The 12,668-nt window shown below is 56.1% G+C and overlaps 1 protein-coding gene across 2 annotated transcripts in view; it reads right to left on the bottom strand.

Moving 5' to 3' along the window:
• RALGDS (ral guanine nucleotide dissociation stimulator) overlaps positions 1-12,668 on the bottom strand; it is a 58,867-nt gene that overhangs the window by 32,835 nt on the left and 13,364 nt on the right. The window contains exon 1 of one of the 2 annotated variants that reach the window (XM_068211155.1): positions 8,772-8,951. The exons of the other annotated variant lie outside the window; for it this stretch is intronic. Coding sequence (XP_068067256.1) covers positions 8,772-8,894 — 123 coding nt within the window. The 5' untranslated portion in view covers positions 8,895-8,951. Of the gene's footprint in view, positions 1-8,771; positions 8,952-12,668 lie in introns of those variants that run through there. 2 annotated transcript variants of the gene reach the window in all.

Here is a 12,668-nt window from a genome sequence, read left to right as displayed (position 1 = left end):
AGCTCCAGGGCTGCCCAGGCGGGATCCCCCGGGCAGGGGCTCCCTGACCCACGAGCACGACACTGCCAGACCCCACAGGGCTGGAACAGCTCCTCCGTCCCGCTTCCCCTGCCCTCGGCTCTTCTCCCCAGAGCCCCCAGAAGAGCCTCCCAGCTGCTCTGCTCGGCCAGCCCAGGCTCTGGCGCCGCAAACCGCATGGCCCCTCCTTCCTCGCTCGGCTGCAGCTTCTAACTCGCACTCAGTTTCCAGTATGGGAAGGAGAAGTGCTGGGGAAGGCACTGTGATGAAAGAAAAACCCCTGACTCTCAGAGCAATGCACACAGCAGCCTCAAGGGAGAAGGATGAGAAGAAAGGGGTTATTAAGGGAGATTTTTGGGTGCTGCTTTCCCGGCAGGCAGGAGAGGAAGCCCCCTTGTCTCAGGTCAGCACTGCAATGTCACCACTGTCACCAACATCACAGCCAGACACTGCCAAGATTGTCACATTCAAACCAGCCTTGTCCTCCTCAATACATCCAAACCAGCCTTGTCCTCCTCAGTACACCCAAACCAGCCTTGTCCTCCCAAACAGCTCCTCAATACATCCAAACCAGCCTTGTCCTCCTCAGTACATCCAAGCCAACCTTGTCCTCCCAAACAGCTCCTCAGTACATCCAAACCAGCCTTGTCCTCCTCAGTACATCCAAACCAGCCTTGTCCTCCTCAGTACATCCAAACCAACCTTGTCCTCCTCAGTACATCCAAACCAGCCTTGTCCTCCCAAACAGCTCCTCAATACATCCAAACCAGCCTTGTCTTCCTCAGTACATCCAAACCAGCCTTGTCCTCCTCAATACATCCAAACCAGCCTTGTCCTCCTCAGTACATCCAAGCCAACCTTGTCCTCCCAAACAGCCCCTCAATACATCCAAACCAGCCTTGTCCTCCTCAGTACATCCAAACCAGCCTTGTCCTCCTCAGTACATCCAAGCCAACCTTGTCCTCCTCAGTACATCCAAACCAGCCTTGTCCTCCTCAGTACATCCAAACCAGCCTTGTCCTCCCAAACAGCCCCTCAATGCCTCCAGGTGAAGGGCCTGATGCTCACAGCTGTCCTTTGGGAGCTCACAGCACTTACAAAGGCAGCTGTCAGCAGGATGGGATTGGGTATTTCCCACTCCTGGGCTGTCAACTGGAACCAAAACCCAATGTCCTGCTGCCAAAAGCTGCTGCAGCCCCAGCACACCCAGGGACAGCCCCAGCACAAGCCCAGAGAAGCCAGCAGAGGAGTGAGGACACAGGGCTGAGGAGATGCCTGCACAGAGGTGACACAAGAAAATCAACAAATCAGATTTTGGATGCCAACAGCCTTTGAGGTTCTTAAAGTCAGGCCTTCACCAGCATCTTTATGGGAGTGGTGGCCCAAAGCCTGAGCTCTGGACCACAACACTGGGGTGCACCATGTGCTGCCCTCTCCAGACACCACGAGTGATGCCACGCACATGATTCCAGGAGCCCGGAGTTAAAAATACCAAATATCACAAGTTCTGCCCCAGCTGAACCAGCAGCCCTGCCTGTCCTGTTACACCATTGTCATTTGATGGGGCAGGCAGGAGGATCTGGGGACAAGCAACTCCTGGGGCAGTGCAGCCAATCCTTCCAGCAGTGTTGACACCACAAATCTCTCCAGGTTCATAAAAGAGCCAACACCAAACTGCACCTGGCTGTCCCCCCTCCCTGTGGGGTTTTACCACCTCACGAACAATTGCACTGAAACCAAAGGTGCTCTTTGCATCTCAACAGCATTTAACAGCCAGCAGTGGCCGAATCGAGCTGTCACAGGGCTGGGCTCCTGGCAGGGGCGTTTCTTAGCACTGTTTGAAGCTCCCATGGCTAAATCCAACCCGACCTGGACGCAGCAGTGGTGCCTATCTGTGCTTGGCAATGCCTAACAAAAGCAAGCTGCTCTCTCCTGCACGGGGACACCAGCGAGCAGCGAGGGGCAGGGGATCCTCCAGAGCCGTGTGTCGGCTTTGGAGCCGAGCCGAGAGCCCCGGGGCTCGTCGGTGCTGCCCGAGGAGCAGCCGTGCAGGCTGTGTGTGACAGCAGGACGTTTCCGCGACACCACGGGCCACAGGAGCGGTGCCATCACCTCTGCGGTAGCAGCCACATCCGAGGCCAGGCAGGGTCCAGCTCAAGGCATGTCAGGCACACTCAGGATTGCCATTCTTAGCTGTCTCGGCTGCTGCACGGCCCCAAGGCTCCTCGAAACACGGGATAATCGCATTGGGATGGAGTTCCTGGATGGGAGATGCCCGTGGTTACACCCATTTCTGCTGTTATGTGTTAAGGGTTGTGAATGGGGCACACCCTCCATTTCCCCTGTGTTTGCAGCTGGCACACTCCGAATCAATGGCTGTGGTGATGGCAGCCTCGTCCCTGCCCCAGCCCGGCTGCAGGACCTGGAACGGGAGGCTGTGCAGAGGAGGGATGGAGCCACGGGCTGGCAACACCCACACCTCCAACTCAGCACCTCCGCCTGGGCAGGGCAGGGTGGCCAGGGGCAGCAAACAGCCCGTGCTCTGGCAAAGACCCAAAGGAGGCAGCAAACAGCCTGTCTCTGACGGCCCGTGCTGTGCCAAACCAGTCAGCAAACTGGATTCGTCTTATTTGAGCGCACTTGGGCAGCGCTGGCAGCGCTCACGGCGCACTCCTGCAAGAGCTGCCTCTGCCGGCGCTCCCCGAGCCCGCTGCACGGTGACAGAGCCAGCAAACTGCGCTGACAGAGCCAGCAAACTGCGCTGACAGAGCCAGCAAACTGCGCTGACGGCCCGTACTGAATGGAACTGTCAGGAGGCAGCTGCTCCGCTCCTCTGCGGTGAGTCAGGGTGCCCAGCCCCGGGGCAGGGATGGAGCCGGCTCCTGCCAGCAGCACACGGGCACCGGGAGCTGGCTGTGCAGCTGCCTCGGCAGCGCCCGAAGCCACGAGGAAGGCTCTGCCGATCCCACGGGATCGTCGGGATGGAAACTGAGAGCAGAGAGCGAGAGAAAGCTGAAAGTGCGGGGAAGAGATCCCATTTCACTGGAGAGGTGGAAAGTGCAAGAGGCAGAGCCTGTACCTCCGGGAAAACCACGACTACAGAGTAAAAGCTGCACGAGGAGCAAATTCTCACATTGCCCTCAAGCTTCAGACAGAGATGTTGGTGCTGAAGGATGGGGAGGAAGAGCAAAGAAGCAGAGAAGCACTCTAGGAGGTCACCTTGAACATCACGTTCTTAGCTAGGGACAGGTTGTAATGCCACCAAAATCAGAGGCTTGGCCTGGATGTGCACCAGCTGAGGGTGTTTTACCTCATTTTCTCAGAAGCCCAGACCCAGCCAGGCCACTTAGAAAAATACATTGAAAATAGATCGACTGAACAATTACTGGAAACATCAGCTCCTTCTGCCTCGCAGTACACAGAGAATTAGCCCAGCTTTAATTGCACCAGTAACTCTCGGAGGGCAGCAGTGAGAGCTGGTCAGGCAAGTCCAGCCCCCGCAGTGAGCACACGGGAGGTGACCACCACAGACCCACTGCGGCCACACATGGGCAAGGCACAGACATTTGGTGAGCACCAGGCATCTCAAAACCTGCAGCCAGCCTGTCCCAGAGGTGACAGAGTTCAGGCAATAATGACAAGCCCTTGGCCAGCATGAGCCCCAAGACAGGCTGTACCCCAGGGAGCGGCGCCAGATGCTGGCTGAGGCTCCAGAGGTCTGTGCTCTCATTCCACTTCAGCAGCTCTTGTCTGCATCAACACCACCCTGCTACCTGCTTATTTGTAGTAACCCTGGTATTACTGGCCTGGCACTCCCAAGGGCTGTTTCTCATGTTTATTCGGTGTGGGAACACAGGCACAGGTTTTAGCACCAGTGACCCAAACAACAGCAACTTGGGACCCCTTTCCCCATCCCTTTTAAACCAGTGTGAGGGCTCAGCCACCACACCAACTCTTCCCTCTCTGAAGCCTCGCCCAGAGCTGGAAACAAGGATTATCCCTCCTGGGACAGCATCAACCAGAGGTACAAAGCAGTGTGTTCACGGCCTCACGTGTGCACCTGGAGGGGTTCAGATGGCTCGTGGGGCTGTGCTTTAATGCCCTCCCCCAGCACTGGGACACCAGCACAAAGGCACAGAGCAGCAGAGGGGTTACACACAGCCCCGGGGGCTGCAGGGACACCCCAGCACTGCATGGATGTGCACAAACGGTGTGGGGTGGGCTCAGCCCTCAACCTTGCCAGGGCAATTCCCAGAAATCACAAGACTTTACAGCGTGCTCCTAAATCTCTGCCCTTACAGTTGAGAATTAAACCTGGGAGTCTTTTTCCATAGTTTCTCATTATCTCCAAAGAAACCAAGCGATGATTTGCCTGAGGGAAAAGGAGAGTTTGGCCAAGAGCAGGGATCGAGGAATTTGTTGTTTTTGACTGCAGCCATGGTCAGGAAATGGTCCTAGAGCTAATTTTCAGCTCCTCCCTCTCGATAACATCTACCATATGCGCACAGTGGAAAAGAAACAGCCTTTGATACAGACACGGCAGACTTTGATTCACCACGAGGCCGTTGGCAGCTATCACTTCAACCTGAGATTGACACCAGCAGCAATTCCCTGTCCCTGTTTGACTCCCAGTTAAAGCCTTTCCAGCCCCGACAGCTTCAACCTGGGATTGACACCAGCAGCAATTCCCTGTCCCTGTTTGACTCCCAGTTAAAGCCTTTCCAGCCCCGACAGCTTCAACCTGGGATTGACACCAGCATCAGCTCCCTGGCCCTGTTTGACTCCCAGTTAAAGCCTTTCCAGCCCCGATGGGGGAAGTAACACCATTCCCACCCAGTTCTGCAAGGATTAATTTGCTATTTATGCAGCACTCCAAGGCGATACCGGTGCTGCGGACAGGAACAATGAAGCCGGAAATTAGTAGCTCATTACTGCTGGTCTGAAAGTTTTCTTTCTGTGTGCCACAGGACAACGTTTCACCCAGGATGCCCGGGTTGCAGGCAGCTAAAACTCTTAAAACTCTGCCGAATGAGGTCTCAAATGCGGCAAGGAATAAGCCTGTGCTACAGCAAACCCGGGAACTAATCATTAGTTCCCATCTCCAGCTCCTCTGAGCCTGGCTCTAAGGTCAAACCAAGCTTTTATCTTCTCCTGTATTTCAGTATGCTGAGGGAAAAAAAATAATATTAGAGGAATAAATTAGCATGTGAAATGTAATTTAACTAATTAGCTCACTGGAGTGGAAAATATTTGCTAACCACTTTGAAGTCAGACCGACTGTACTTATTAGGACATCAGAGAGGAGAAAGGAAGAAGGCAAAGATGGGGAGACCGCCAGGACAGGCTGTGGAGGATGCAAGTGTCCAAGCGGGACAATGAGATTTTCCCCTGATCGCTTCTCACCCTGCAGCGCTGGGAGAGCCCCCGGCTGTGCTGCTCCTCCCTGACCTGCCGGACCCTGCAGCAAGGGGGGCTTTCCCAGCGCTTTCCATCACGACACAACGCTGTGACCGCTGCATGGCATCAGCCTGGCGTGCCCTGGGATGCCCACCAGGCAGGGGGCATGCACTGGGAGCGGGCAGCAGCATCCCACCGCCGAGGGACAGCGGCTCACGGCTCCCTCCCAGCCCCGCGGGCTCGCACCGGCACGGAGGGGATGTCGCCAATTAAGGTGACAATCAGCGAGCCATAAAGCTCCGTCGTGTCAGGGAGCTGCCTGAGATGCCATAAAAAGCCGTTATATCACTTGCAACAGCCTGCTCATTGATTTCCCCACCTTCCAGACGTAGAAGCTGTTGCTCTTCTATTAGCAAAGCCCTGGAAATCCCTCCCCATCGGAGCAAAAGAGGCAGTCTGGGCAATTTTGCAACTGCTGTGGCTGAATTGTGAAAGGGGGGATTGACAACCCCACTGAAAGCGATCGAGGGAGGCAGAAATGAGAGCCTCCTCTGCCTGATACACAGCACCACAGCGAGGGTAACCTGGGGGGGATGTTCACCTCCACCCACCCACCCACTGAACGTGGGCATGAGCACCTCCCTGCTGGTGAAACGTCCCCCAGAGGAGACCCAGTCCATTGCTGGGGAAGAGAAGTTTCCCTGAAAAACAGGAATATGAGATGAGAACCCAACAGAGTTGCTGCCCTGGGAGAAGAGACTTGACTCAGAGGTTCCTGTTTTTGTGAGGTGTCCCCAACCTGGGCTTTGCCTTGCTCCTTTTTGAAGTCAAAGCTTTGCTCCCTGGGAATCCAGCCTGAAAAAGGTCAGTGGTGTGTTCAGAGAATGGTTTGCAGCAGGAGGAAAGCCCATTTCTCAGGCTCCAGGATGGCCCAGATGTGACTGACACAGAGAGGATCCTGCAGAAGAGCCCAGGTAATGCAGCCCCTAAACTTTTCCCAACCTGCCTGTGTCATCTCCAAGAAGAAAAGAAATTAATGAGCCTGAAATAGAAATCAAAGCCCTGAAATAGAGGGGGAAATGCCAACACTGCTCCCTCCCCGCTGCCCACGCAGACCGAGGAAGCGACGGCAGGAGATGAGCAGGGACCTGCGGGTGGGTGTGAGACACCAAACCCTGCCTGCCTGGGGGAATGTTTCAGCTCTGAAAGAGGAATTTCTCCATCACCCCACAGACAAAAACGCCACTCAGGATTTCCCTGCTGGGGAAATTCCCTGTCTGTGTTCTGCAGCAGATGGAGATTCCAGCCATGGGACCTGCTGTGGCCCCACTTTCCAGGAATGGGAACTGAGCCTCAGAGCAGGGGTAGATGAGCATGAGAGGCAGAGCAGTCCCTGAGCCACCTCCTGCTCACGGGTGCTGCCAGACAGTGTTTGCCCATGGGGGTTTCATCCCCATCTGCCCAGTGCAGGAGAGGGCAGGGGGTGAAAGCACCAGTGAACATGGCTGGGCAATGTGAAAATGGGGACGCTGGAGACCCAGTCCCAGTGTGACACCCGGCAGTTGGAGTTCCTAACCCTAGGGTTGGAAGCCCTAACCTCTCCTGTCCTGCACTAATGCCCTGGCCATGACCTGAGATCTGGGGACACCCTGATGTGCCAGTTACCAACCAGAGCCTCACTGCCAGGACCGGCTGTCACCCAGCAGCCTCCAGAGGGCTCGTAGGAATTGTTAAAAACCCAACCAACCAAATAAGAAAAAACCCCAGTACTAACATATTGCACAGCCCCCTTAACAATTATTTCTCTTTCCTGCTAAAAGCCAGGAATAGGATAAGCAAGCAGCGGTCCCTGAGTGACCCAGGCCAGGGCATTCCCCGTGCCCAGTCCCAGACGATGCCCTGAGCAGGGAGGGAAGCGGGGAAGCCTCCACCTGTGTCGGGCAAACCCTGAGGATCCCCCTCGCTGCAGCAGGGGCCGCAGGGAAGTCCAGCACCAGACTGCACTGCTGAGCAGGAATGGAGATGGCCTGCCGTAAACCTGGAGAAATCTGCTGCTTAGGAATGGAGCTGAAGGAGAATAAAGCACCCAGGCACTGCTTCACCCGCTCCAGCCACCTCCCTCCCTCCTTCCCAGGAATGCTGCAGGAGGCACCTGCCCACCCCTGGCACACCCCAGCAGCTCCGCAGTGGCCGTCACAGGTATCCTCATTATCCTCATTAGTGCAGCAACACTGTCGATCTTGGCCAAGCCCCCCGGGCTGTTTCTAAAAATAGGAGGCTCCCTGCAAGTCCCCTGTCCCTGCAGGGACACTCAGGATGCTGAGCTGGGGCTCCCCAGCCCTGCTAGGATCCAACACACCGCCCTGCAGGAAAGTGCTCCCTCCTCCCGGGGAACTGGGCTCGTTTCTGTGCTCTCATTTCACCTCTTTAAACACACAGACAATGCTGAAGAGAAGGTAACAGTGATTGTGACAGAACAGTTGGTGGCCATGGAGAAAATCCAGATTTAAAGCTCCTGCAGTGACACTACATGCCCTGAGCACAAACAGCAAGAGGCAGGGCTTTCCCTGCTCCAAAAATCAAAGCAAGTTTGGCCTCAAATTTTATCAGCACCTGGATCACACCCAAAACCCTTACACAGGTGGGACACCGACCACTCACCACCCACCAGCCCTAAAAAGCATCACCCCTGATTTTGGGTTCTCCAGTAGCTTTATCCCAGGGTCCCTCATGCACAGCCAGATTCGGGGTGTGTTTCTGTGAGGGGCAAGAGGAGCCCTCAGCAGGGATCCCCTGACCCACATTGGGAAAGCTCTGCCTCAATGCTGCAATCGACACCAATTTTTGCATGGTGAAGCAAACCCTGCAGCTGCAGCAGAGCGGGAGGGCAGGACCGAAGCCCACGGATGGTGACACCAGGCAGGGCAGCCTGGCAGATGGTGACACCAGGCAGCCGCCGAGGTGTGTGAAGGCAGAGCTGCCTCGCAGGGTTTCACACCCACCAGCCTCTCCAGGGCACCAGAGCCAGGAGATGCACAGCAAACACTCCCTTTTTGCATCGAGCCACAACACGACTCTTATTCCACACAGCAAGGCTTCCCCTCCCTCCCAAACCCCTCCTTTCGTTTTGGTGCCCTGGATTTGGCAAGCGCCACAGCCTGCCTCAGGATACAGCACTTCAGAGAGGAAACGGTCACATCTGGAGGCGGTGCCAGCTCTTGGCATCGTCAACTTTGCCAGAAGTTCACCACCCCCGGATGGTGCCGGGGTGGGGTCACAGCACCTCGCGGCCCCTCGCACACCCACCGTGTCCCCGAGCCGGCCCCGGGCTGGCAGCTCCCTCGCCTTCTACTTACATCGTCATCCTGCACGCTCAGGGGGATATCCAACATGCACATCTGCACAGGCTGCACCAGAGCCTTCTGCACGTTGAACAAAGGTTTAGCCTCCATCTTCCCGGGGATGGAGGGGCTGCTCATCCTCCTGTCTCTCCTCCGCCGCTCCTCTCCCAGGAGCAGCTCCAGCCCAGGCGGCGAAACCGATCGGAGATCTCTCTCTCTCTCCCCGTCCGATTTTGTCAGCACATCTTGCCAACAGCTGCTGCTCCTGCCGCTCCTACGAGGTCTAATTTCCTCCCTCGCGAATCAAAGAGCGGCGAGGAGCCGCACCGGGAGCTGAGCGTGCGCGTGTGTGAGCAGCGCGCCCGTGTGCGCGCGTGTGTGCGGCCGAGGCCGGGGAAGCAGCCCTCGGCCAGCCTGCCCCGGCTCCCTGCCTGCCCCCAGCTTCTCCTTTCTCTCGGCTCCGGCTGCTGCTCGGCCCCGCCGGGAGCTCCCCAGCCTCATCGACATGCGTGGCACTCGCCGAGCCCGCGCATTGTCTTGGAGACGCACAACAGGTCCTGCCTGCTGTTGGGTTGTGATTATGATCAAACCGCATCTGCGGCACTTACAGCGTTTCCCCCTGGCTGTTGTGACAGGCAAACAGGCAGAGCTGGAAGGATGAGAGGGTGTGAAACAGAGGGAGAATGAATGGTCGGAGCTGGAGCCTCCCCCTTTCTTCTCCCATCCCTGTTTTCCATTGTCAGAGGCAGTTCCAGCTCAACGCCTTCCTGTACTCCAAGGACTACAGTGAGGCTTAAAAAATTCCCATCCCCAGAGTGCTCGGGAACCTTATGGCACTGAGAATGCAGCATGGCACTGAGAGACCACCAGTACTGGTGATCACTTCCTGTGTAGGACAATTGTGCGTGGAAGGTCTTGCCCAGGTGAGCATTCCCAGGTGCCTTTCCCACCAGAGAACCTGTGAATCCAACCTGGAGCTTTGCTAAAGGAAGCACGGCACAGAATTGGGTGGTTTGCTGTGAAAACCATCTTCCTATAGAATTTTCCCCAAGAGTAGAAGCAGGGTAGGAGTCTGAACATGGAGCAACTCGTGTTATCACCTGCAGACGCAGTTCACACGGATGTTATTGCTCCCACAAACAGGAGGGAACCTGGGGCCAAGCCCATGAGGCAGCACCTCACCCTCAACAGCTGCAGAGCCCAGGCTCAGTGGCAGGGGTGACACCCAGCCAGGGCAGCAGGGCAGAAGCAGTTTGAGGGGTTCACACCCAACCAGGGGAGACACTACATACCCAACAGAGGGACCAGGGTGAAATGCCAATGAAAATCCCCACTGCCCTCAAACGAACAGGAGTTTATGTCCTTCCACTGCCCTTCTTGCTGGGCAGGGGTGACATAAATAGGATGAACAGACCCTACTCCAGGCAGGCGCTTTGGGGTGGCTTTGTGGGTCCCACTTTGAGGAGTCTCTTGCAGGGCAAAAGTCTGGGACTGTGCAGCCTTTTCCCAGCTTTCCCAAACGCAGCCGCTGCCCGAGGCCACAAGCGCGGCTCGCAGCACGGCCAGGTGTCGGAGCAGAGCCGAGGAGCCCCGCTGAGCCAGGCATTCCTGCGCCGTTAGGTAAGCCGGGCTTGGCAGAGCCCCGCTCAGCGCCAAGCCAGCGCCGGGCTGACTCATCCGCGCAGAAGCCAGAGCCAAGAGCCGGGGTTAGGGGGTTCTCACACACACACGGACCCTCCGTGCCACTTCCAGTCGGAGCTGGGCCCCTTCCCAGCCGAGTGTGGGACTGGAGCGGGGTCTGGCCCATCATTCCTGGGGGAAATGCAAGGATGAGAAAACCAGCCCTTACATGCTGCAGGAATGGGAGATAATGGGCAAGCCTGGAACAAGGCCAAGTAGGGATAAACCCACCATAAATTAAGTTTTAACTGGAAATTAGGCAGATTTTTTATCCACCATATGGCTGAGATGAGCAGCAGTGAGGACAAGAAGACAGCACTGCAGCAGCCCCAGGAATGGATTTGCAGGCAAGGAGAGAGGGGAGATCACAGCTGGAGCATGTGGACAAGGCAAAATTTCCAGGGCCATGCCCCAGCTACTGACTGACAGAATTTTGGCAACTCTTTCCAGGGCAGAGAGGCAGTGCCACAGCCCTGGAAACTCCCTGGCACAGGCAGTCTCTGTCCTGCTCCTTCATGATTCCTTGGTGACTCAATGCCAAGTGCATTCCCACGGAGGACTGTCCCACATTTCAGCAGCACCAAACCCTGCCCTCAGCACAGGCAGTGCCCACAGCTCTGGTTCCAGGAAAGGTGATTCAAACCTGTGCTTCAGCCCCAGCTCAGGTTACTCACCTGCCTGCAACAATTGGTCAGCAGAACTCAGCTTTCCAACAACAACTCTCCAGTAACAAGCAGGGCTTGGTCAGCTGAGATTGCAGCTTCCAAACATCCTGAGAAGGACACAGATTTCACACTCAAGTGCCAGAGTCTCCAAGGGCTACCATTCTCAGGAGCTCATCATCCTGTTCAGTAGCTGATCTATACCATGGGAACAGGAATATCTGCAGAGGTGGTGTGGAGGTGTAGGAGTCCCATCACCTGCTGGTTCCCTGTTTCTGGGGCTTCCCAGGACTTGAAGGGCTAGGGACAGACTCAGAGGTTGTCACTCACCTCTGCCAGAGCTCAGTGTGCTCTGCTCATTGACCTCCCACCTGGCAGCCATAAAGATGCCAAAAGGGACAATCCTTCTGGAAAAGTCACAAACCACACAGGCAGGCTGCAAAGGAAAATAAAATTCCAAGTGCAGAGTCCCAGGAGGGACACCAGGCAAAGGAGCAGCAGCAAAGGTTGGACAAAAGAAGAGATGCTCCAGAGATCCATCTCAAACCAACAGGAACGGAACACGGTGGATTGACGGGACACGGGAGCTGCTGTGCATGGAATGCTTTGGTCAGAGGTAACCAGCCAGATGTTGTGGGCATTCACACAGCCCCAGAGATGGTGTGGAGCCTTCCCCTCCTCTGCTGGGGCCAGCTCATGCATGTCCACCCACCAGTGTCCCCAGCCACCTGCCCCCGTCACTGGGGAACGGTCCCTCAGTGGGACCAGCAGAGTGCCTTTGAGCCCTTCCCACTGGGAGATTTGCAGCAGAAACACAAAACAAAACCCCACTGTCAAACCAGCCCAGACAGGATGATCCTACGCAGATGTTTGAACGACAGCTTCATCCTCCTGCTCCTCCAGTCTGGCTGACGTGAGTAGAAACCGTGCTCGGATCCCAGATCTGCCAGCACGAAACCATCCCTGCGCAGGGAAAACAGAGGAGCCATCCCCACTGGCACAGGACTGAGGTGCTGCTGGAGCCCCACAGCAGCGTGGGCCAGCCCTGCCAGGGGGAAGCAGAAATCTCCTCCTGGGGTTGCCTCTGGAGGACAGGGAAGCCCCAGCACAGGCGCTGATGTTTCCCCGTTTCATTTCGCTCTGGAGCTTTATTGTGGCAGCTCCAGCTGAGCAGATAAAGCCCATCACGAGACCTCAGTGCTTAGCAACCATTACTGGGAAAATACTGTTTTCCAGTAAGAGTCTTGGCAGGAACAGAGCAACTGCAGGGGCAAATTCATTGTAATTCCTATGCTGGGTGCATCCTGCTCCCAACCACTCCAGGGGAGAGAATGGCTCCTGCACTGGGAAGTGCAGCCATTCCTTAAGGCCCTAACAGCCTCTATCACCCTGCAAAAACATCATTTTGAGCACCCCACGACTGAACCTCTGCACAGGTGAATGCAGCTTTCAGGGACAAACTCATGCACAGGAGGATCTTAGCATTGCTGAACATTTGGGATGCTCCAAAACCCAGTGACCAACCTCTCCCAAGAAGCTGGGCATTCCTGACACCCAGTGACTCACAAAA

This window comes from Anomalospiza imberbis, chromosome 21 (genome assembly GCF_031753505.1).
Source record: "Anomalospiza imberbis isolate Cuckoo-Finch-1a 21T00152 chromosome 21, ASM3175350v1, whole genome shotgun sequence".
Taxonomy (NCBI): domain Eukaryota; kingdom Metazoa; phylum Chordata; class Aves; order Passeriformes; family Viduidae; genus Anomalospiza; species Anomalospiza imberbis.
The sequence above is the reverse complement of the archived record's forward strand: the minus strand, read 5'-3'. Positions and strand labels throughout refer to the sequence as shown.